Genomic DNA, 24,485 nt, shown 5'->3' with positions numbered 1-24,485 from the left:
GGTTTTCAGTCGCCCTGCCGTGCGGAAGTTGCGCGCCGAACAACGCCTGCGCTCACGGGCACAAGAACCTGGCGAAACGTTTACCGCCTATATTGAAGATATACTCGATCTCTGCAAGCGCGTCGATGCCGCAATGAGCGAAAGTGCCAAGATCCAGCACATTATGAAAGGTGTTGATGACGACGTCTTTCAAATGCTCCTGGCGAAGTCTCCTGGCACGGTGTCTGAAGTGGTAACTCTGTGCCAGAACTACGACGAATTGCGACGGCAACGAGCTCTCACCCGTCGTCCATTTCAGCCTAACCAACCACTCGCTGCCCTAGACGTCGTACCTGACCACTCCCGCCTTCTAGCACAAATGAAAGACTTTGTGCGTGAGGAGGTCGCACGTCAGCTTTCCCTCCTGCCGTTTTGTCAGCGCCAAGAGCTCCCGCAGCAGCAGCAAGAGCAACCACCGACACCGTTAGCTCCCATGCTCCGACATGCACTTCAGGACCAGATTGCCGAGGCTATGCCAGTGCCCTTTCAGCAGCAAGTTGTCGCCGCGCCTCTTACTTATGCTGACGCAGTAAAGAGGCAGCAGCCACACCAGCCCTCGCCGTTCAATAGACTGCCGCATGTCACCGCTCCTACTCAGTCTTCCGTCGCATGGGCTCCTCCCCTCGCTACCACAGCCTCGACTCAGCCGTATGCCGCGTGGGCGGCGCCCCTTGCTGCAAATGCCTGGCGAACGCGCGATAACCGGCCGATTTGTTTTGCGTGCGGCGGACCTGGCCATATCTCCCGATACTGCCGTCGTCGCGTGCCCGCCTACACAGACGTCCGACCACGAAGCAATTACATGGACCGACCACCTTTTGGTTATGAAAGTTCGGATCGTCAGTCAAACACGTCTTCCCGTGTCTATCCGGCAACTTCGTCTCGTCGCTCACCTTCACCCAATCGACGCTCCTTGTCACCCATGCGTCGACGACCAGCCCCTCAAAATGAGAGAAACTAGCCGTCGCAGTTCAAGGGGCAAGAACTGCGCTATCGAAATGTTCAAGTGCTCGCACCTTGCCGTCAAATATCGTCGAAGTTTTTGTAGACGGCGCCCATGCATATGCTCTTGTGGATACCGGGGCCGCTGTGTCTGTTATAGACGCCAAACTTTGCCGCAAGCTCCGAAAGGTGACCACGCCGCTTGATATGTTCTTACGTGCAGCAAATGGAGAACCTGTTCGACCTATAGCCGCCTGCACTGCCCGACTCAAAATTGCGGAGGACCACTACATTGTTGAGTTTATCGTCCTTTCCTCGTGCTCTCATGACATCTTACTTGGCTGGGATTTCCTAACCCGTAATCGTGCCGTTATAGATTGTGCCTGTTCCGAACTTGAACTGCTTCCGTTCTTCGAGCAGCCCTACGACCACACTAATCAAGCCGCGCACAAGCTAGTTGTCAAAGAAGACACTGACATTCCACCGACAACAGCTGTTTTGCTCCCTGTGGTCTCCGACGGCATGCGTGATCAAGTAGCATTTTTCGAGCCATCACGCCTCTTTCTAAGTCGGAAACCACTTCTGCTCCCTTATTCAGCCCTCTCAATTTCTAATGGAGCCAGTGCTCTCTGCCTTACCAATCCCTTTCCGCATACCATAAAACTGTTTAAAGGCGAGTCTCTTGGATGCGTACAGCCCATTGATAACGAACAAATTTTTTCCGTGCCGCAAGAATCATCCCAAAGTGACCTCGCCGCCGTTAGTGCTCTTAACCACTCTCATCTACACGCTTCAAAAGTGTTCGATTCGGCGATCGCAGACGGACTGTCACCATCTGAACGATCTGAACTCCTCCAACTGCTGTACCAGTACCGCGAATCTTTCGATGTTGTTCAACCTTCACTTGGCCGCACTTCTACCACTCTACATTACATCGATACCGGCTCCCATGCGCCACTACGACAGCGACCATATCGTGTTTCTGTGACGGAACGCCAAGTTATTACCGAACAGGTGAACGATATGCTGCAACGTGGCGTCATTCAACCTTCACAAAGTCCATGGGCCTCACCTGTAGTGCTCGTTAAAAAAAAGGATGGTTCCGTTCGCTTCTGCGTGGATTACCGGCGCCTAAATAAGATCACTCGAAGAGACGTGTATCCTTTGCCCAGGATTGACGATGCCCTCGATACTTTACAAGGTGCCGAGTTTTTTTCATCATTAGATTTGCGCTCAGGGTACTGGCAGGTCCCCCTTGCCGATGCCGATCGACCAAAAACAGCCTTCGTGACACCGGACGGTCTGTATGAGTTTAATGTCATGCCCTTCGGCCTCTGCAATGCGCCTGCCAACTTCGAGCGCATGATGGACTCGGTTCTTCGGGGTTTGAAATGGCAAATCTGTCTCTGCTATCTCGACGATATAGTCGTCTTTGCGCCAGACTTTGGGACACATCTCGAGCGCCTCAAACACGTCCTCACGTGCCTGAAGAATGCTCAGCTCCAACTCAACCTCAAGAAGTGTCACTTTGCTGCTCGCCAACTTACGATTCTCGGGCACGTCGTATCAAAGGACGGTATACTTCCAGACCCGGCTAAGTTACGTGCTCTCGCCGACTTCCCCAAACCAACGACTATGAAGCAGTTACGGAGCTTCGTGGGGTTATGCTCCTACTTTCGCCGGTTCGTGCGCAACTTCGCCTCTATCAATGCGCCTTTGACCGAACTTATAGGCAGCACCACTGATATTTCGGCATGGCCTTCTGAGTGTGACCAAGCCTTCTGTACCCTTCGTCGTCTCCTCACTTCGCCACCAATACTGCGTCACTACGATCCTACGGCAGCAACTGAGGTCCACACCGACGCCAGTGGTGTCGGCCTCGGTGCGGTTCTCGCGCAACGCAAGCCTGGATTCGCCGAGTATGTCGTCGCCTACGCCAGCAGAACTCTTACCAAGGCTGAATCAAACTACAGCGTCACCGAGAAGGAATGCTTGGCAATTGTTTGGGCGCTTGTCAAGTTCCGCCCATACCTTTATGGCCGTGCTTTTGATGTAGTAACGGACCACCACGCATTATGCTGGTTATCGTCACTTAAGGACCCATCAGGTCGTCTTGCCCGTTGGGCTCTTCGGCTTCAAGAATATGACATTCGCGTGTTATATCGTTCCGGCCACAAGCATGCCGATGCTGATGCACTGTCACGATCTCCCCTATCCTCTGACATCGCATCTGTTTCCTCGGACAACACGTCATCAGCGCTTGACGAGGACACCATCTCTTCTGCACAACGCAATGATCCATGGATCGCTTCGCTTCTTGACGCGTTATCCGAGGCACCGACACTTCCAACCACTCGAACCCTGCGCCGCCAGGCTCCGCACTTCAGTATTCGGGATGGCCTTTTGTACCGGCGCAACTATTCAGCAGATGGTAGGAAATGGCTACTAGTCATTCCCCGAACGCTGCGCTCTACCATCTGCGCGTCGTTTCATTCCGACCCGCAATGTGCTCACGCCGGTGTTTTCAAGACCTACGAGCGCCTACGAAAAAGGTATTACTGGCGCGGAATGTTTACCTTCGTCCGCCAATTCATTCGCGGCTGCCACGAATGTCAGCGGCGGAAAAGCCCGCCACATCCTGCAACAGGTTTATTGCAACCACTTCCATGCCCAGACCGCCCTTTCGACCGTGTAGGAATTGACCTCTACGGACCACTACCATTAACAACGGTAGGCAACCGATGGGCTATCGTGGCAGTGGATCATCTAACACGGTACGCTGAAACTGCTGCTCTCCCCACAGCTGCAGCACAAGACGTCGCAACTTTCATACTCAATCGTTTTGTGCTTCGTCATGGTCCTCCTCGAGAACTCCTCAGTGACCGAGGACGTGTTTTCCTCTCCGATGTAATACAAGCACTTCTTCAACAGTGCCAAATGGTTCACCGGAAGAGTACAGCCTACCACCCACAGACGAACGGCTTGACTGAGCGGTTTAATCGTACTCTGGGGGACATGCTCGCTACGCATGTCGCTTCTGATCAAACAAACTGGAACCTCATTCTCCCATTTGTGACATACGCGTATAACACCGCTACGCAAGTCACTAAAGGGTTTTCTCCATTTTTTCTCCTGTACGGTCGCGAACCATCACACACCATCGACACTTTACTCCCATACTCGCCAGATCCCTCCGAATACAAGCCTGTCTCGGAAGCCGCTCGTTACGCAGAAGAGTGCCGCAAGCTAGCCAAGCGGCTTACTACATCCGACCAACAGCGCCAGAAGGAGATCCGTGACGACGACCATCGTTCTGCACCAACGTTCGTTCCTGGAGCACTTGTATGGCTTCATGTACCGCCCTGCGCCCCTGGTGTATCGCCCAAGCTACTCTCCAATTATCGTGGTCCCTACCGCGTGGTCGAGCGTACTTCACCCGTGAACTACGCCATTGAACCCCTCACGCCACCGAGCGACCGTCGTCGGCGTGGACGTGATATCGTTCACGTAAACCGTCTGAAGCCGTACTTTGACCCGCTTGTCCCCACGTGTTAGATTGCCAGGATGGCTTCAACGTTTTCGCCGGGGGTAATTGTAGTGAATAAGAAAGACGTTGATACCATCAGGTCAGCTATCATCAGCACAAAAAGAAGGCACAAGATCGGCGATCAAGCACCGTCATCTGATTTCGCCTGCGTTCCTTTAGAGCTACCACCCGCTTGCTCAGTCCTTCAATAAACCCCCTTTACAATAATAATAATAATAATAATAATAATGTAGTGAAGAAGAGGGGCCTCAGCGGCATTTCTCGGCGCCTCAGGGTCATCGCCATCAGCATAAGCTCGTGCTTGCTGTGCTTGGCCGGACGCTGCTGAATGCTTCACCTTCTGCGTTCTGCTCTGCAAATTAACCCCGTTACAAGTGGTGGAGTCTGCTGGTTTTCGATCACCCTGGAGCTTCTAAATCGCATTTTACCATCCATTACGCCTACCGACGCGAGCGCCGCTCAAACTCCTCCACAGGCACCGCCTACTGTTCTCTGCGCCGGTTCTCTGCGTCTGCGAGATCCCCCTGTTTTCTCAGGTACAGAAGACAAGGACGTTGACGACTGGATTTCAACGTACGAGCGAGTGAGTACTCAAAACAAATGGGATGACGCCGCCAAGTTGGCCTACGTCTTCTTCTACCTGTCGGACGTGGCCAAGCTGGGGTTTATAATTCACGAAGCGGAACTCCCTACATGGTCGGTCTTCAAAACGAGCCTCACACAAGTTTTCGGACGGCTGGAGGTACGCAAACGCCGAGCCGAACAATGCTTGCATACTCGGTCCCAGCAGCTTAGTGAAAAGTTTACAAACTATATTGAGGATGTTCTGGACCTTTGCAAGCGAGTCAACGAGTCGATGTTCGAAGAGCTTAAGATCAAGCGCATCATGAAGGGCATTGAGGACGACGCTTTCCAAATGTTGCTTTGTAAGAGTCCTCGCACTGTCCTAGAACTGACCGAGTTATGCCAGAGTTTTGACGAGTTGCGCAGGCAACGTCTTTCCACCCGACGACCCTCGGTGCTCGACGACTTTTTGTCGAGTCTGTCCACCCTTGGCAAAGGAGAAGACTATGCCCCTCTTCTCTCCAAGATCCAAGAGTTCATCCACGCTGAGGCCCCTCCTCTTCAGTACAATAATAATAATAATAATAATAATAATAATAATAATAATAATAATAATAATAATAATAATAATAATAATAATAATAATAATAATAATAATAATAATAATAATAATAATAATAATAATAATAATAATAATAATAATAATAATAATAATAATAAGAATAATAATATCTTAAGTCTAACGTCCCACAACCGCGAAATAATTATGGGTAAAGCCATATTAGAGAGCACTGAAAATTTCAACCACCGGTGTTTATTTAGCGTGCATCTAAATAAAAGTGCATGCCTCAAGCATCTGACTACTTATTAAAAAACTCTTACGCAATGTTCAGTTATTTACTCTGCAACTCTTCTTTTCTTCGACCATACAAATGATAATTAGCGTATACTTGCCTTCTAAATATCTTTTATAATTTATTTTTGTCTTTGTTTCTTGACTGCTGTCTCCAATCACCACTGCGAGTTCGTCTGTAATATTTATTATCATTCCTAACAAGTCTAGTCGTGGCTGAAGAGCGCCATCTCATCCCTTTTCATCTCATCCCTTTTTGCAGAAAGGTATGTTATAATTTTTTTTTCGCAAATTGAACTCACTGTTGAGGTAATTTTCAAGCTGCTGGACTCGATAGAGCTCAAATCAATGAATGCTTTGAAATGTATTGTGCAAAGTGTTGCACATAACGGGAATATAAGTATTGTGTTTTTGCGTGTAGTTTTAACAGGTGAAATTTGTCACATACATCACGAGTTCAGTGATATATATGAACTCGTGACGTCTCTGTACTGCAGTTTTTTTTACCGTTTTGTTTGCCCATTCCTCTTTTATGGCACGTTTCTTAAACCACGAAGTTTATTTTTCATCACTCTATCATTTCGCTAGTGTACAGGACAGTATTTGCCTAGGCTATTGACTTATGAGGCTTATGGCACTTCGCCTGCGCCTTCAATTTTAGGGAAAGTTAGTGTTAAAACATAACGAGCAGAAACGCTTTTGTCATCCTTCGTGAGCGAAAAACCTCAATAGCGATGCTCGCGCTACATCAGGCACGGCATAACGGAGCAACAATTTTTTAGCGCATACTCGACGGCCCAAGACAAAGTCTACGCACAGAGCTGGACAAGTTGAAGCTTGAAATAGTTTTGCTGGGGTTTGCTATATCCTCCTTGGGTTTACTGAGTTATGGAACGTCTGAATTTGCCTCACAGGTTTTTACTAAATTGCACTTGGTATTCCTGCATCTCACTTGGCCTCACTATATCTTCCTATGTCGAGGCTTCTTTTTCTAGGTCTTGTTAAGTATTGCCTTGTATTGATTGTTCAAACTTCACTATGCCTAGTTTTATAACGTATTGTGACTTCCTGCAGGTTACATATTGCTTGTGAAACCCCATATAGACGAGCTCCGCTGTGTTAAGCCAAGCGCTACTTACTGCAAGCTTCACAATTTTAAGAGGCGAAGCCTCTTAACACATCAAAGTGTGCATCTGCCTCGGATTCGTGCGTGCCATTGTGGACACTTGAAACGCAGGTGTGCCATGTGTGGTGCAGCGTGAAAAAAACGACCCCAAATGTCCGCTCTATTGCAGCACAAGGTCACTACAGGCCGCTTTTATAGGCGCGCGCTCCCCGCGTTGGTGCCTCCGTCATAGAAAAGAGCCAACGTAAGGCACACCCTGCAGCGGCTCGGTGCGCAACTCCGCAAATTCAACTTTGATCTCAGAGCTCGAGAAGCTGCAGTAATACGGCAGCGTCGACAAGTATACTTCGAGCTAGTAGAGCGGAAACTGTGCTGCATGTAGCTGCATGGGTGCCGGTGGCAACCTTAAGAACGCCCTCAATCCACCATGCCACCATAGGGTGCAGTGGAGCTTCAGCGAGCAGCTTCAGCACGCGGCATTGCTTGTGATATTCTCATCAACAAGAATAATAACAGGTTTTAAGATAATAATGAATTTTCGTTACCTAACTAAGATCAACCTATGGCAGATTTACAGCTCGCCTCTGTGGTATTCATCTTTGTGATCACATAGTTGTTCATGTTATGCCACCTGAGACATTTCTATCATTTACACACACCACAAAAACATACTGTTAAACGATGCCTTGTAGTTATCTGTTAAAAACTTATTCTCATCACTGGTTAACGTGAATACTAAGTGATTGACCTAGCCCTTCACTGAATTTTCGTGATTTACTGATTGGCTTTGCCAATCACTAAATTACTATTTGGCCTAGCCAATTACGCAGAACATTCGCGACTTCTGAACATTAGTATATGCTTACAGCATATTTTCAAATATTGAGCGTCATTCGGTAAAATGACGGCTAAATAACAAAATGCGCCTAAATGTGGCTAAATAACAAAAATTACAACATGATGAATTTTCCTCCGCATGCTTCGCATATCGTCGATCCCCAAGGTGCGTGCGATTTGCCGAATTTTTCGGTAAAGCCATTGAAAATCAGCTGAACACTTTTCAAATGCACAATCTAAAGAAATTTAATCTCTCTCTCTTTCTACACCTGTTTGGCATAAAGAATGTTCGTTCCACCTAACAGGCCATAAATACTTTTTTGAATAATATTAGGCACTTTATTTATGAAGGGCTTGCTTTAGAAGCCATACTGATTGACCTAATAAAATAATTTGACGCACTGGTACATTATACTCCTTTAGATCAGCTGTTTTGTTGTATTTATGGCCCACCACTAAACTTATTTCACAAACACTTGTCCACTGACTACAACTAGTATATTTTTATGGCCAACTTACATCAGCTAAATGTAATTAATGTGGTGTCCCCGAGGCTCTTTATTAAGCCCTTTATTGCGTTTACTATTCTTAAATGAATTAAACAATACCCTTCCCTCTTCCAACTGTTCACTGTAGGCTAAAGACATGACCTTTTGTTCATCGAGTTTATTAGTAACCGCATTTGAAGACACACCTACTGCAATTTCTTAACGCGTTCATTGATCGCGCAGAAATGACCGTCGTCAAATTAGGTCTACTGCACCATCTTCTATGCTATTTCACCGGCATCTGGGTATGCTATATCTATTTTAAATACTATCGATAAACACCTTCATTACAATATTCATACGAACTCGCTAATAAAAAAGTTCAATTTTGATATCCTCATTGTCTTCAAAACACTCATCTTTTTCAACCTCACACTCTAATCTCCCTTCATAATCAATAGCCATTTACCATACTGCTTACAACTTCCAATAATGGGGCTACGCACACTAATCAACGCGAACCACTTCCTTGTCCTCAAAACTAGGTGATAAAATTGCGTTAGCTCATTCTCTATATATGTATCACCAGCTTTGCATCTCGCTCTTTCAGGCGACGTTTCATCACAAATTGCCGTTTATTTTATGCCAACTCATTCATTGTGAAATATGATTTGTTGGCGTTTGTTGTCATGTTCTGATCATGAAGAATCATACCAAGTTTGAAGACAATAATCATTTCCTTTTGCGTAAATAAGATCGACCTACGGCAGACACACAGCTCGCCACTCTGATATTCAGCTTTGGAATCAGATATTTGTTCATCTTAAGTGACCTGTGACACTAGATACTTTACACATATCATGATAAACATACTGTTAAACTATGTCTTTTCTTTATCTGTTATAAATTTATTTTCATCATCAGATCATCCTTTTGTATTCATATAGGTGTATAATAAACAATTATAGTGCTGCTAAGGTGATGATGTGTTGAATAATTTTCAAGTGGTTTCTGTTGTATTTTACTATTATTGTATCAATGCCTCCCTTACACAATGCCCGACAATACCTGTATGGTTTCTTCCAAATAAATAAATTATTAATGAGAAACATCTCTTAGCGAAGTTCGGCAACTTTGAGCGTATCTATCTATCTATCTATCTATCTATCTATCTATCTATCTATCTATCTATCTATCTATCTATCTATCTATCTATCTATCTATCTATCTATCTAGCCGCCTACGACTTCTAGCTCTCCTGGCCGTTTCGATAATGGTATCAATATCAACCTTGGTGTGGCATAAAATGAGTATATGAAGAACATATATGATTAGTCATAACATGAAAATTATGACATGTTTTTCATGAATGTCATGATTTACATCTCATGGTCCTGCAGCTCTTGTTGTGGTTTTGTTCACATGACATGTTGCGAAATGTGTATGGTATGGCAAGATTGCATGGCGAACACAGGCGACCGACTCTAACATAAAAATAATGCTCGAGATGCATGTCATGTAAAAACATCACTACATGCCACACTTATGCTGTGCTCGCGGCTGTTTCGCTAGCTTCGCATATCCCAAATTTGGTATTACGGTACGTCAATGGATGACGAGGGTATAGGACTGGTGCAAGCATGGTAATCATGACACGCATGCCATGTAAGAACATGACAACATACCATGCTCCTGATGAGCTCGCGGCTATTTTGCTAGCTCCACATATACCAAATTTAGTTCACGTGACGTGGATATAGGAAGAGGATTAATGAGACGTCCAAACATAATAATCCCGAAATGCGTGTCATGTAAAACATGACTACATGCTACGCTCATAACACGGTCTTGGCCGTTTCGCTAGCTCCCCATCTAACAAATGTGGTATCAGGTGACGTGAATAAATGATGAAGGTAAATAATACTTCCAAACATGATAACCCTGACATGTAAATCATGCACGGCATAATTTACCTCCGCCCTGTAACGTTGTGCTGATTGTAAAGGGACAATTCAACCTTCCCTATTCGTGCTTTAGCGTGTCATTGATTCCCACTGTACGTGGGATCTGTCAATTTTTTTAGGGGCAAAGCTTTTTAGGTCGTGGGTCGTTTCCTCCACTGTAGTCGTATTAGTAGTATGTAGCCACCACCAATTTATCAGTTGCTCAATAGATTATGCCTTATGTTGTATGTGTATATACATTCGAATATTATAACTAGATGATGTAAGTGGTTTTCATAGCATATCCACGAAATGAACAATGATGACTGGGGTAAAGTGCTCATCTTTCCGTTTGTGTCTCCATCCGTAGTGCGTTCATCCGGTCGCCCGTCCATCCATCTGTTCATGCTTCTGTCTGTCCGTCCGTTTGTGCTTCCTTCCGTCCATTCGTCCGCATTCTGCCCTTGCTTGCTTCCGTTCGTTCATGTTTCCGTCCGTTCGTCTATTCGTCTGTCTGCCCGTCGTGCTTCTGTCTGTCTTTCCATCTGTACCTCCGTCCGTGCTTTCGTCTGTGCTTCCATCCATCCGTTCGTCCATGCCTCTGTCTGTTCGTTCGTCCGGATGCACGAATGGACTGATGGACGCCTCGCTTCACTAATCATCTTTCGCTCCATGGATATATAGTGTTTTTCTCTCTTTATTTAGTATACACTGTTCAATATTGATTGTTCTTTTTATATTTGTGCACACAGTAAAAGATAGGAAATCCCCTGAACAGTTTCCTACTTTAGTACATCCTGATTCTGTATGTGTTGTGTAACCAGTTTTTTTGTACGTGCAATAGCAAAGAATAAATTTGAAATTTGAATCTTTGCACCTTCGGAACCTCCCTCATGCCCTTTTACTCATCATACTGCGGAAGACGGGACCAAGAAATATATTACAGACACATGTCTTTCGTGGTCCTGAATATCGAGCTGCTTTTCATGCATAATGCATTTAAATGAACTCGCAGGGTCCGCCAGTTTATTTATGGCTGGAGGGGCAGGCAGCGCAAGCCTTGCACCATAGCGTGGAGTACTGAGTGAGCTGGATCATGTCAAATTGTAGCGCGAGCAAAAGAGTTAATAACACACAATACAAAAACTAAATAGAAACTGAATATTAATCATAAAAACCCACCTTTTATAGTCAGCAAAGGCGACGCTTATATGAGGACACATGAACGTCCATTAAAACCTTCAGAAGCCAAAAAAAAAAAACCCTAATAGAGTATACTGTGAACGAGGAGTTTCATGTTACCTCACATCGGCGTCGTCGTTCCTGACTATGAGACGCCGATATCTCTCCAGTTATCTTTAGTTTACAGATAGCGCCTCTACTGTGTGTTTATTAAGCTGTTTTGTTTTCTTCGCGCTACGCTTAGGCATAACGTTACTTGCTCGAACATTCTAAAGAGCGTGTACTGTTACGCCACGTTGTTCTTGCGGTGAACGCAATACTTTTCTTCTAATTCTGTTTAATTTTTGTTTTTGTTACACAGTGGCGCCTGATATGCTACAAGCCTTGAAAACGATGGTGTCGAATGTACGAAAGGCCTTCCGTAGCACACTTGAATCAAGTTGGGTCACAGGACATGATCGAAGCACTGTCCTCCAAAAGCTAGACAACATGAAGACCTTCGTGGGAAGTCCCGGGCGACGCCTCGAACCTCAGTTTGTGGAAGAGCTTCACAGTCAGTACTTTGAACGTTCTACAGCGTACAATCACTAGGAATACATCTGATCTTATGGAGTTTATTAGAAAGTTGGTGGTTGATATTGAGAAAATAGTTATTGCCACGGTACAGAATATAGCCCACTTAAAAAAACCTCTCTGCGTAGCCAGCAAGGTAGGATCGTAGCTACATGGTGCCTTGTACGATAACGAAATTCAGGGTCTGCACTTTAACCTGACGAATTTGTCACAGCTTTGCTCTGTTCATTCAGTGAAACATCCTATTGGGGTAACAACTGATGCGCATATCTCTCGTCATTGTACCAACTGGGTTGCGGGAAAAAATACTTGGACTCATTGAACTTTCAAAATATTATTTAAGAAAATCGTGCATCTTGGATAGAAACGTGTGCCACAGTATTTCAAGAAATGGTGTGCATGATAGACACAAACAAAAAAAAATCGATGTTTCAAGCTGGTGAAAGAAGAAAGGTAGCTGTTTGCTCACATGGCGTCATTTACAGCTGCGGATTGCCTGCAATGTCCCATAAAAACACGTGCGCATATATATATATATATATATATATATATATATATATATATATATATATATATTGCACACTTGCAAGCAAATACCATTACCGTTGGGAGCGGGGTGTTTCGCAATATTAGGAATAGCTGTAAATTCCCTTCAGTCATACACAAGCAAAACTTGAACGGTACACTGTTAACTAATACTTCTCCGAACAGTGTCTTACAATGTTATATAATGCGTTGCGCGACAAGCGGTTATCATTGAAGCTGCAGTGTGGCCATTTCTTATTTACTTCTAGCTCACTTTCGCACGATAACAATCACCATCATCTTTTTTTCTCTGTATTTATCGTCACCGCGTGTTATTATAATCGTTATTGTACACGTGCGTGGTCTGCCCGTTGGTTTGCGAGACGTTTCCTCAAATAAGCATCGTCTGAACCAAGACGTCATCATAATAACAATGTGACAAGTAAGTCTTTTCTAGTCCTCTGACGCCAAAGCGAGGATGTACAAAAGACACTCTTTGTGTTGCATTAATTAGTGATAGTATTAGGTGTGGCGACATATGTGCTTTGGATCAATAAGTACTTTGCCATGGAAAAAATTATCGTGAAACATCAACAGAGTTGCAAGTTCCGCTTATAAATGCAGAGATGGCCTTCTTTTGTTTTGCCGAGTCGCTTCTACATTTTCCGTCTCACTTGTGGCGTTTGCTGTTCATTTGCATTTTCAGCAAACAGCTATTTCACTGATAACCACGTTCCTCACGCGTGTTTATCGGTGACTTTGAGTAGTTGATTGCAAAGACGTATGCAGGGTCCTTCATCGAGGAGTCTTCATCGCAGTGCTCCTACCCCCTTGCACTACTAACGTAATTTATGGGAAATGGTTGCGTCCGCTATGACCACCTTCCTCGTGCTTGAGTGTGGGAGTGAAAAAAAAAACTTTGCCAAAAGCAGCAAGCAACGTTAATCATGCGCTGGTAATTGTGCCTTCAAACGAATAGAGACCGCCCTAGCGACAATAATAAAATGTAGCCGTGTGATTTCGTTTATATTTGCGCACATTTACTCCGTTCCTAACGATTGTGTAATTTTTTGAACTCTTCATTGTTTTTGTGGGACATTTTTATTTGTACATAAAAGTATATTCAAGAATGAGAAAATTCACGATGTTTTCGCATCTTTCGGGCTTTTATTGTGAAGGGAATTCGCTTGTCTGCTCGGTAGCATCTGGAAAGAGTGAACATCACAGAACGTGGAACAGTAATAAACGTTTTTTGCGAGATGCTGAAGAAGGAATGACATGAGAAGTATTCATAATTGATGTTATCACTAAAGATTACAAAACAGAGAGAGTTGTTTTGGACAAGCTCAAGGGTTGCCATATCTGGTGTCCCACATGGCTGTATCATTTCTTAGTTAGGAGCCTGTAGAATCATAAAGCTACGAGTTAAAGCCGTATGAAAAAGTGAAAAGATATGTCGTAAGCGGAGAAGCTTGTGGTTCCTATAGTTCATAATGTATTCCGTATGTAGCAATTACTTAAGATTAAGCTTGATGTGACCTTTCAGACTTTTTTTTGAGTAAACTAGAGGAACGTTATCAGCAAGCAAGGGGGTCAGAAAGTGTAATGTCTTGCTACAAACATAAAATTCACAATTTGGTACTTGCATCTAATGGACCTTTTTCTCGCAAATACGAGAAAGCGTGAAGGGGAGATATCAATACATTGGGTTGTTATCACTACCCTTTTCTCTGCGATTTATTAGTAAACACGATAATTTTAAATGATACAACCCATGAGACATAACCAATGTAAATCAAACAATAGGGGTTCTTAAGGTAGAATTTTGCGCAAAGCTCGAATGAGCTTGACGAAAATTATCATGTCCACCTACGATAACGCGATGGGTTAGTTTAGAAATATTCCATTTACTTTGATTTGTTACCGTCAAAATTTCATTGATGTAGTTTGTGAAGCAAGAGTTAATGTCAGAACTCATAAAAAGCTTTTAAAAATCTTGATATACGCAGTCAGCCAAAGATCATTTATCAAGTATTCAAATTAAGTTTAGAGTAGAGCGTTTTCACTGGATTTTACAAGAAGATATTTTGACAAAGCCACCTTGCGCTGAAATAAAAAAAATGAATATAAAATGAACTAAGTTGGTAAATCTCGGACTGTTCACAACATGAACTGGTTAGAGAAAACGTGGTAAGAAAATTGGTGGAACAGTCTTTTTTTTTTCAAAACTTAACAGAACTGGATGACCTCTTTTTTCGTTTAATCAGTAGAAATATTAGCGACCATTTTCAGTTTTTCGCAAATTAAATTGTGCTGTACGAGCACATAGTGGTAAAAAAATTTCATTGTACCATTATACCTCAAAGTAAAGTCGTTTTGAATCATTTTAGTTATTTCATTGAGTTGCATACCTGCAAGAGGTTTTAATCATTTGTGCGAACGTGGAATAGATTACTCACTATGGCTGTCTTCGGGAAATTTTTGATGAAAGATCTGTAAGACAACCAGAGCAATGGGCTTTTTTATCTTTGAATAAGTGAGCAAATGCGGTTGCAATTAGTGGCTTAATTCCGGCAAATAATATATATATATATATATATATATATATATATATATTGCATTGCATTCGTAACCTGGACTGCACAACGTTAGTAAGAAACTTAGCTGGAGTGATATGCTCGAAGCTATCATGCAGAAGTACCGCTCACATTTGTAAGGAGACCATTGGTGGTGGTTCACACGCAAACACCTATTCGCATGATGAAAACACCTATTTTTGATTAGAGGATTTTTTTATTGAGCCTTCAGTCGTAACGTGAGCAGTTAAAGTCTTTTCAGTTGCATTTAGTCTGTTGAGTGAATGAGCTATATATTAAGTCTTCATTCATGTATGGTGAGCCCGCCTCAGTAGAACAGTGGCTAGCGGGCTCGAATCCGATGGTCAAGGGTTCGGTCCCGGCCGTGGAGGTCGCATTTCGGCCGAGGCGAAATATTAAATGCCCCCGTACTGTGCGATGACTGCAACGTTGAAGAACAATAGATGGTAGAATTCAAGGAGACCTCCACTACAGCGTCTCTAATGATCATATCGTAATTTCTGGATGTAAAATGCCAGATATTAGTATATATGTATGAAGAACGCCTCCTTATCTGTTCTTTACGGCGTAGCATGATGAGTGGACTGATATCACGCCTATGATAAACGATATAATTATTTCTGCGTGAGTATAGGCGGGCCAGCCTCGCATATTTACACGCCATTGTGGTCTAAGTTTTATGGGGCCGAATTGGTGGCGCGAGAGCCGCAGGACGACATAGAGGCCGAATTTTCTATTGAATTGGATAATTTATCCGGTCCATTTATTTATATTTAGAGAAACAAATGTTCCGAAAGGTAGCCGTATTCATCATTCTGAAAACTCTACTCCAACCTAACGAACAAGTACTGAATCTAGCTGTGTTAAGTTAAAATAAATATTTTATATTTCTGTCAGCGTTGAAGAACCCCGATTGGTCGAATGCTGTACACTTTTTGTGCCCTATACACAGCAGGTGTCTTCCACTACGGCATACCGCATAGTTATGTCATAGTTTTGGCACGTAAAACCACAGGGTTTTCAAAACATCTAGAAGTACTACCTCTTTTAAATATTTCTGCGTTTGCCTGTCTGGCAGTCTATCTGCCTCTATGACGTGATCAGTTTAATAAAGCTCAAATGGTTACTGAGCAGCGCTGCGGTATCATCTAGTGATCAGTTCTCGTCATTTAGCAATTGAAGTGCTACGCTGACTTTCTTGCAAGGTCCAAGATTCGAGAAGAGCACTTGAGGAAGATTGTGCCGTGCTGAATAAACGGATGTTTTTTTACCTACTCTTCATGTCAATCGCAGATAAGGACGCTGTACCATAGAAAGCACACGTATCATTCCATCCCTAGAATAATCATACTCGATGTCTTTTTTACACAGAATCTTACCCAAACGTCCCACCTGATCGCCGTTTTCCGACCTGGATCAAGGCTCTCTCGCTTTCTACACACTATTTGTGGTCTGACCAGACAACGTGGCTGTACGATGAAACAGAAGTAAATGCACGTTATGAAACCAACCTAAATACAATTGTCATACCAACAGCCATCGTCGCGCATCCTTTGTATAACCATCGTGCCCCAGAGGCTCTTAATTATGGTGCCCTTGGATCGGTAAGTCCTTCGACAGAAGCGGCAATATCATACATGAACGCCATGCCTCTACTAGCATTAAGTATAGTCGCCAATCGTTCAACTTCAGTCGGGAGTCGTTCTACACAATTGGTATTAGTACCATTCTTGCTGCGCAGAATTTCAGCCCATGTTGAACAGGATGCGTTTTCTTTCGCCATGTTCGTGAAGTTCCCAAATAAGCACCGTCCGCAATACATTCGCACAGCGCCGAAGAAATTAGCGGGAAACTAAAGTTTTCACATGAACGAGCCATACTTCTTTTGAGTCACGCAAAGAAAAAATTTCTGTCTTTTCGTTCCTCTGTCAAGTACTAATGAATTGTTATGATGAATTAATACCAAGAAAAACAACAAGAATGGTAAATGCAGCAGAGTTTCAAACCTACCTTAGCATGCTCTCACACTTCATTTCTTATTTATCAGCCTAAAAACCCACGGCAAGAGTTTGTGGATATATGCGAGCTATATGAATGAAATTTACCGGTGCTGCAGAGCAAGTGGAAGACTGAGAGTCCATTTGATAAAGCATACTTTGTGTTTGTGGCATATGGATGTGCAGTTGAGACAGATGTTTGTTAAGAACACGAATGTTTCAAATGCGAGCGTTTATTTCAAACATGTATTTTGTAGTTCGAGCATGTGCGCTCGGTGCCACTGTTGTAAACGTTATTGAACGCTATAGCTACGAACAAGCACTCTGCACACGCGCAAGCTGGCAAAAATGCAGCAGAAGGTGCCATCCCCAATACTGCCAAACGATGTTTTTTCTTAGAAGTAATTTTGGCAATGCGTTGAAAGTGGCATGTCGTGTTTTCATAGGATTCCAATGCTTCAGATCCATGTATCACCTTTGGGTTAGATATACGAACATTCTGCTGTGTTTGCTTCGTCCTGGCATGTGTAAAGTGCGGTCTTGTTCTCATCACAAGAATGAAATAATAATCTTGCTGGATATATATGCATCGTCGTCGATAAAAACAGCTCCCTGCCTTATCTGTCATGGATCGATTTTATACTTTCAGTCGTGATATATTTTCATATCGCACATATTGATATGAATATGCAACCCAAACTACGCATACACCAGAACACAGAAAGCTAAGTGCTTCCTGTCATAATGAAAATCACGTGGCGCCATCTGTTGCAAGCACGGCGAAGCAACAGCCTCAACTTCCACGTGAGCAGATGCTCTTCATATCAAACGCGAAACTTCACTACACGAGTGCGCCTGTAATCATGTTTCGTGCTGTTCCTGTGCTGAAATTTTATGCTGATTTTGTATTCAACGTCGAGGAGACCTTCCTCGACAGTCCGGAATGTCTTCAGCACGTGCGTTGCAGACTGCAGAAGCAACTTCATTAGGCACGTGTTATCCGACTGAAAGAAACGCAAACAGCGGAAAGTGTTAACTGCCGGGTGCCTTGGCTGTGACAAGGCACAATTTGTGCTGTAAGCCGGCGTCAACATACCACAAGAATTTGGCTCCAACTCACGCTCATGCACTGTATGTGTATCAATTGCCAGTCCTGCCGGGCACTCGGAACACAAACGCGGTGGAAAAGCGCCAGTCAGAACAAGATTTTAAAATGCTACGGTGACACCAGCCGAAAGCACATGTAGATTCACCTAGGGACAGTCAAGGCTTGTCGCAGTTTGACCAAGTCGAAAGCCATGATTTTCCCGCAGTTCACATTCCTTTGTATCGCGATAGTAGGCCGTTACAGTTGTACTAAACATGTGCTGTGCGTGCATCCACGCGTGAGTCGTAAAATATATCCAATTATTGACATGCGGCCTGCGAAAGATTACGGCATTGGTTTTGTGCCGCAAACTACAGGCATACCGCACGCAAATCGCTGCTGTAAAGGGGAACGGCTGGAGTTGCGCTTGAATAAACGCAATAAGTATACTTACTTATTGCTTAAGAAGCATTTAATTTGCAGTTACTTTGCTTAAGAAGCATTTGCTCTAATTTTTTTCTTTTTTTATTTACACCAATTCACTTTCAATTGCTGTAACTATTGTGCAATGCTTGTAACTATTGCTTATATGCCCTGTTGTTTCTAATCTTATATGCACGTTGTTTTTTGTCCTATAATCCCTCTTAAACCATAAAATACATTCTTGTAACGCATCCGGTTTGTTTTGCTGTCTGCCAGGCTCTGCCACTCAAGCCACCAATCGGCTTCGGCAGGCCTAGTCACATGTACTGTTTTATCATTAGAAATAAAAGGTATTAATATTATTATTATTACTTGTACAACTTACCAGGCTCGTACTTTCCCTCTCGATCGCTATCATATCTCAAGGTGGCGAAACAGCGTTTTTCGCTGTGGACCGAAATCTGTGCAATCGCAGAACATCGCACCGGCACGATTCCCGTGATGCGCTGTGAACTTCACAGGCAGTGCTCAGCAATATCTTCCTCTTGCGCTGGTTGTTCTCGCATCAGACGACAGCACAGTGGTACCCAGATGACATTGCATAGGCGGATGCAGCGTGAATAGGCGCGTTTTTGCTTTTTGAACTCCCAGATCCACTGCTTGTCATGCTAGCGAGGCGCGTCTTGGCAGTTCCAAAAAATTATGGCATCCTTGGGAGAAAGGGTACACCGCCGAAGGCGCCTTGGTGCGAGATAGGCATGCTCTCGTCTATAGCGCTAAGGTTTCTAATATCGGCTGTGCCAAACGATTGTGTGTTGGTTTTGGAGAAACTGACTGTTAATGAACATATACTCGAGGCATTTTAAGAAGGTGGACGTCGACCATGCATTCACTGAACTGGTAAATTGCAAACCCCCAAGAAGAAAGCAGGAATAGGAGGAAACTAGTACAAAAATGGCAGATCCCACGTACAGTGGGTATCTATGATATGCGATGCATCAATGAGGAAGGTTTATATGTCACTTTAAGATGTCCACACCGTTGCGAGACGGAAGTAAATTAGGCCGTACATGACTTCCTTGTCATGATTATTATGTTTGAACGTCTTATTTACCTTCGTCATCTATTCACATCTCCTGATAATGAATTAGGTATATGTGTAGCTAGCGAAACGGCCACAAGCACATCATCAATGGCCGAATACACTCCGACGTAACGTTGATGCCCGTGCACGCTGGGCACAGCAACGCTGCGCTAGTCGAAACATAAATTTCATGTTTTGACTAGTCCTGTATGATCGTTATACAGTCATGTTATGGCATATCAAGTTTCGTATCGATACTATTATTGAAACGGCCAGGAGAGCTAGAAGTCGTAAGCGGCTAGATAGATAGATAGATAGATAGATAGATAGATAGATAGATAGATAGATAGATAGATAGATAGATAGATAGATAGATAGATAGATAGATAGATAGATAGATAGATACGCTCAAAATCGCCGAAGTTCGCTAAGAAATGCTCCGCATTTAAAAGTAGCATGGGTGAGCCAAGAATCATAGGAACAGCCAAAAGAGCCACACATGAAAATAAAGCAAGTTTTTTTCCTAAATAAATAGAGCGTTTGGTCGCAATACCAATAAATACTAATTATAAGAAGCTTCTTCCTGGGAATTATTGATAAATTTATCTTACAGGTGATCTATTTTCCTAAAAAAGCCTCTAGTGGATTGTAAACACTGATAACTCGCCCATAAATGTACAAGATCCAAGGAGCCCAGTGGAACCCTGAAAAGCCAGATATTTCTGTTATGGAGTATAAAAAATTGGCAGCATATCCACGAAGTGAATGATGGAGAATGGGGCGAAGCATTCATCCGTCCATTCCTTCTTGCTTCTGTCCGTCCATTCGTCCATCTGTGTGACCGTCCATGCATCCATCCGCTCGTCCGTGTGTGCATCTGTTCTTGCGTCCGTCCCTGCGTTCGTCCATGCATCCGCCCCTGCGTCCCTTCATGCGTGCATCCATGCATCTGTCTGTTTGTCCGTTCGTTCATCTATTCAACACTCCAAGTACCACCATCTCGCATCTTTTCATCATATATTCCCCATATGGAAGCACCGCCATACAGCGGACATTACAAGGACTAAACGAGAAGTGGCACACGTGCACTTTCTTGCGGCTTGCGCTTCGGGTTTACTTCTCACCTTTAACCACCTCGAGTTCATGGTATATACTAGTTCACTGTATTCATGGCACTGCAGCCCAACGCTCGCTAAACCTTTCTAAAACCAAGGAGGTTACGCCTGGCGAGTATAACGTAGCAACCTTTTCCTGTCAGATAGTGCTCGATGTACATGCCAATGGCAGCTAATGGGAAATGACAAGTTTTATTTTTTACAACTTTCGCTTCGTATCTAGTTCCCACCTTTAACCACCTCGAGTTCATGCATGGTATATACTAGTTCATTGTATTCATGGCACTGCGGCCCAACGCTCGCTAAACTTTTCTAAAACTATAAGGTTGCACCCAGCGAATATAACGTAGCAACCCTATCTTGTCAGATATAGTGCTCAATGTACATGCCAATGGCTGCTAATGAGGATCGCAGCGTGCGTGTTAACTAAAAACAAATGCTCCTGTCTCTCTTTCCCCATTAGCAGCCATTGGCATGTACATTGAGCCCCATTTTTATTGTTCAACAACGCGCAGAAGAAATCTCTCGCCGGCACCACCTTGGAGGTCAAAATGATATACCTGTTACATATTACAACGGCCACGAGGGACGAACGGGTGCCGCTATAAGGAGCTTCGCCTCTAAAATCGTCAGCCTCATGTGTCGGGAGTAGTCTTAACTCGTTGCACCGTCTAATACGTTGCTCTCTGCAGTGTAGACAACTGGGCACATTTGGCTGCACCGTAAAGGACATTTCTTTGTACGTAGTACAAAAGCAAGCGCGCCATGTGTTGCGCCATCAGTACCACTCGTATTATCGCAACTGTGTCGTCTAGCCGGCCGAGATCGCGCGCAGTATTTTCACTTTACAACTACTACCTGTATGAAGAAATAAACTATTAATTTAATAGCCCGATTTTTTCGTTACATTTAATATTAACCACAACTAGAGAAATGAAAACTAACTACCGCATGAGTAATCCCCGGATCCTACGGCCGCTCGAACAGCAGTCAAGTGTCAAAGAAGAGCGCTTACACCAACCTTGAGACAATTCGTCTTCGCCTGTCCGATGCTGCACTTCGAGCACAAGTACAGATGAGGGTGACCACGCGCAAGCAGCAACTCCGTACCGTAGGTCCAGAAGCTTTTCAGGTCGCGCTAAATCATGCAGCGGAACTCAAGGACCTGTTGCGTACGAACGCATCTAACGACGGCGCCAAGCCAACTCGAGAGACAAAACACAGGCTGCGTGAGCGATTACGACGAGACGAGAAAGCGCCTTTGCTGGCGGAGCACCGTAAACGTGTCAATGGTATTAACACGTCTACGGAGGCCAACGCCCGGTATCGGCGACAATTTCTCCAATGGCTCTTTGACATCGGCTACAACGTCCAAGTCCACCTGTGGTCGTACGTTATAGCTTCGCTCGTTAACCATCTGTACGCAGTGCTTGTGCGGTTATTTCATTAGTGAGCTCCGGCTACAAAATTGTTTGAAAATGAAAATAATTTTATTGACAGCGCTGAAATGAATTTTCGTGGAAATGAAGCATACATTGTAGGAAGTTTAACGATCGATTCTGGCGTAATGATGAATTCGGGAAAATTGATATTCCTAAACCGCATTCTGTCTAAATCTGAAAAACAAAAGAAATTAACTCAGACCGTAGGTCCGCCATGCTGTTTATACTGTGCGCGAGTGCAGTGTTTTCTGTTATCCTATTCACTTTAATACAGTTCATATTCATGTTGAGCAGTACGTGTCCTGCAAAATTAGGCTGCTTGCAGGAGCTCTCCCAGGATCCCACCCAAATACCCCGGAGTATTTTATTTTACGAAATGCAAGGATGAATGAATGGACTTTATTTAAATCTGGCAGTTTCGTTGGTGTAAGGCGGAAGGAGTGGTTCAGTAAAACTGAGAGCTGGGCGAGATGGTACGCAATTAAAGGTGAACTGTTGTGCGCAAAAAAGACAAGGGCATAAAAAAGATGAGCCAGAACGAGCGTTTGTTCCTGTCCCATCTTTTTTAGTGTGATTGTTTTTATTTGCGCACAATATCTTTAGAAACGGGGGAAGAGAGGATTAACCCTAAGCACCGGCACGCCTCCACTGTAGAGGGAATAAACGCCTGTCCTCTCTCTCCCTTTGTCAGCGACGATGGCAGTATGTCACTTCTATGGTGTAAGAACACATATATAAAACCATTAGTTTTGACGTCAAATCGATATTGATCATTTTTTTCAAATTGAGGAAACGAAAAGTAGCCAAAACCTATACAGGTAGGCAAGACGTCTTTTTTGCCACCACGGGCCTTAAAAGTAGACAAATTCATGCAAAATAGTCATACAAATTTAACACTTAAGTAGTTTGTGTGATGAAATTTTTGGAAAACAGCGCATCATAACGGTCCAGAGCCATGCTATGCTTTGCGGTGAAAAACAAATGTTTTTGTTGTGCCTATATGCACTGATGCTTACTTCTTATGAATGTTGTGTAATTTCAGATTATCGGGCACGAGATGATGCACGCATACGACGTGGCAGGTATAGAATATGACGAGAATGCGAAGTGGTCAAACTGGAGGTCAGCCGCTTTCAAACGAGAATACACGAAGAGGGCGCTATGTCTACGACGTTCACACAGAGCTGCCGTGAGTAGATGTATGTAAATATACTTATTGATTAATGCAGTACCAACTTCAAGACGTTCGCCATTTAGAGAATGTCATGACAATAAAATAGATGTGCTACTGATGTATGTACCAATATGGCGAAAATCTGCGATTTCATAACCTTCATCATCACAGTCATCGCAAACCACCACCACATTTCTTCTCTCGCTTAGCTTATGTGAGGCGCCTGTCGGAGACATCACTCGTCACCGCTCCTGCTCACCCACTCGATTTATCAGTTGAACCACTCTATTGCATTGAATCAGCATTTGAGTTGTCGATAATTTATTGTACCTTTTTACATTCATTTACCAACAAAACAAGGGCACGTCGCAAAGCTCCGTTGTGTCACCCCGCTTATGCGACGTAGCGCTTCGAAAGATTTCCCAACTTCTCGAAACTATTCGAGGACTCCAATATGACATCTACGTGGTCAACGCAAGGCATTAACTTTATAAAACAAAAAATACAGCCTTCTAGAAGCCGTTAAAGTTATGAAGATATACCTCAATTGTTGCGGTGTTCACTGGGTGCCCATGAACTGCGCACTATTTACTCGTACATAAGGCTTGGATAATGGGAATACCACAAATATTTCAAGATTCAACTCGTGGGTCACCCTAAATGGAGTTTAAATGCTGAATGTAGGGTTACTTCGCCTGGTCACGTTGCACCACTACTGAGACGAATCAGGTGCAACCACGCTCTCTTAGCCACAATCCATGATTTCACAACTGAGACACCTTAATAGGACAGTAGCGAGTCGATGCAACAACCTCATGAAAGAGAATAGCCTGGGCGTATCCCCTACCAGGAAACATAGTACGGCACACTGCAGACATATTACACTGAATAGTTAAATAAGGTTTAGCAGCGCTACGAAGCTCACCATTTCACTACCACCCGTGGCC

General features: G+C 43.8%; 1 protein-coding gene across 1 annotated transcript in view; it reads left to right on the top strand.

Moving 5' to 3' along the window:
• LOC142803892 (uncharacterized) overlaps positions 1 to 23,668 on the top strand; it is a 64,324-nt gene extending 40,656 nt beyond the window's left edge. The window contains exons 6-7 of the mRNA XM_075890167.1: positions 11,883 to 12,074; positions 23,407 to 23,668. Of these exons, the coding sequence (XP_075746282.1) occupies positions 11,883 to 12,074; positions 23,407 to 23,459 (245 nt within the window). The 3' untranslated portion in view covers positions 23,460 to 23,668. The remainder of the gene's footprint in view (positions 1 to 11,882; positions 12,075 to 23,406) is intronic.
• Positions 23,669 to 24,485: the final 817 nt, after the last annotated feature.

Source organism: Rhipicephalus microplus, chromosome 3, assembly GCF_043290135.1.
Source record: "Rhipicephalus microplus isolate Deutch F79 chromosome 3, USDA_Rmic, whole genome shotgun sequence".
In the NCBI taxonomy this organism is placed as follows: domain Eukaryota; kingdom Metazoa; phylum Arthropoda; class Arachnida; order Ixodida; family Ixodidae; genus Rhipicephalus; species Rhipicephalus microplus.
The sequence above is the reverse complement of the archived record's forward strand: the minus strand, read 5'-3'. Positions and strand labels throughout refer to the sequence as shown.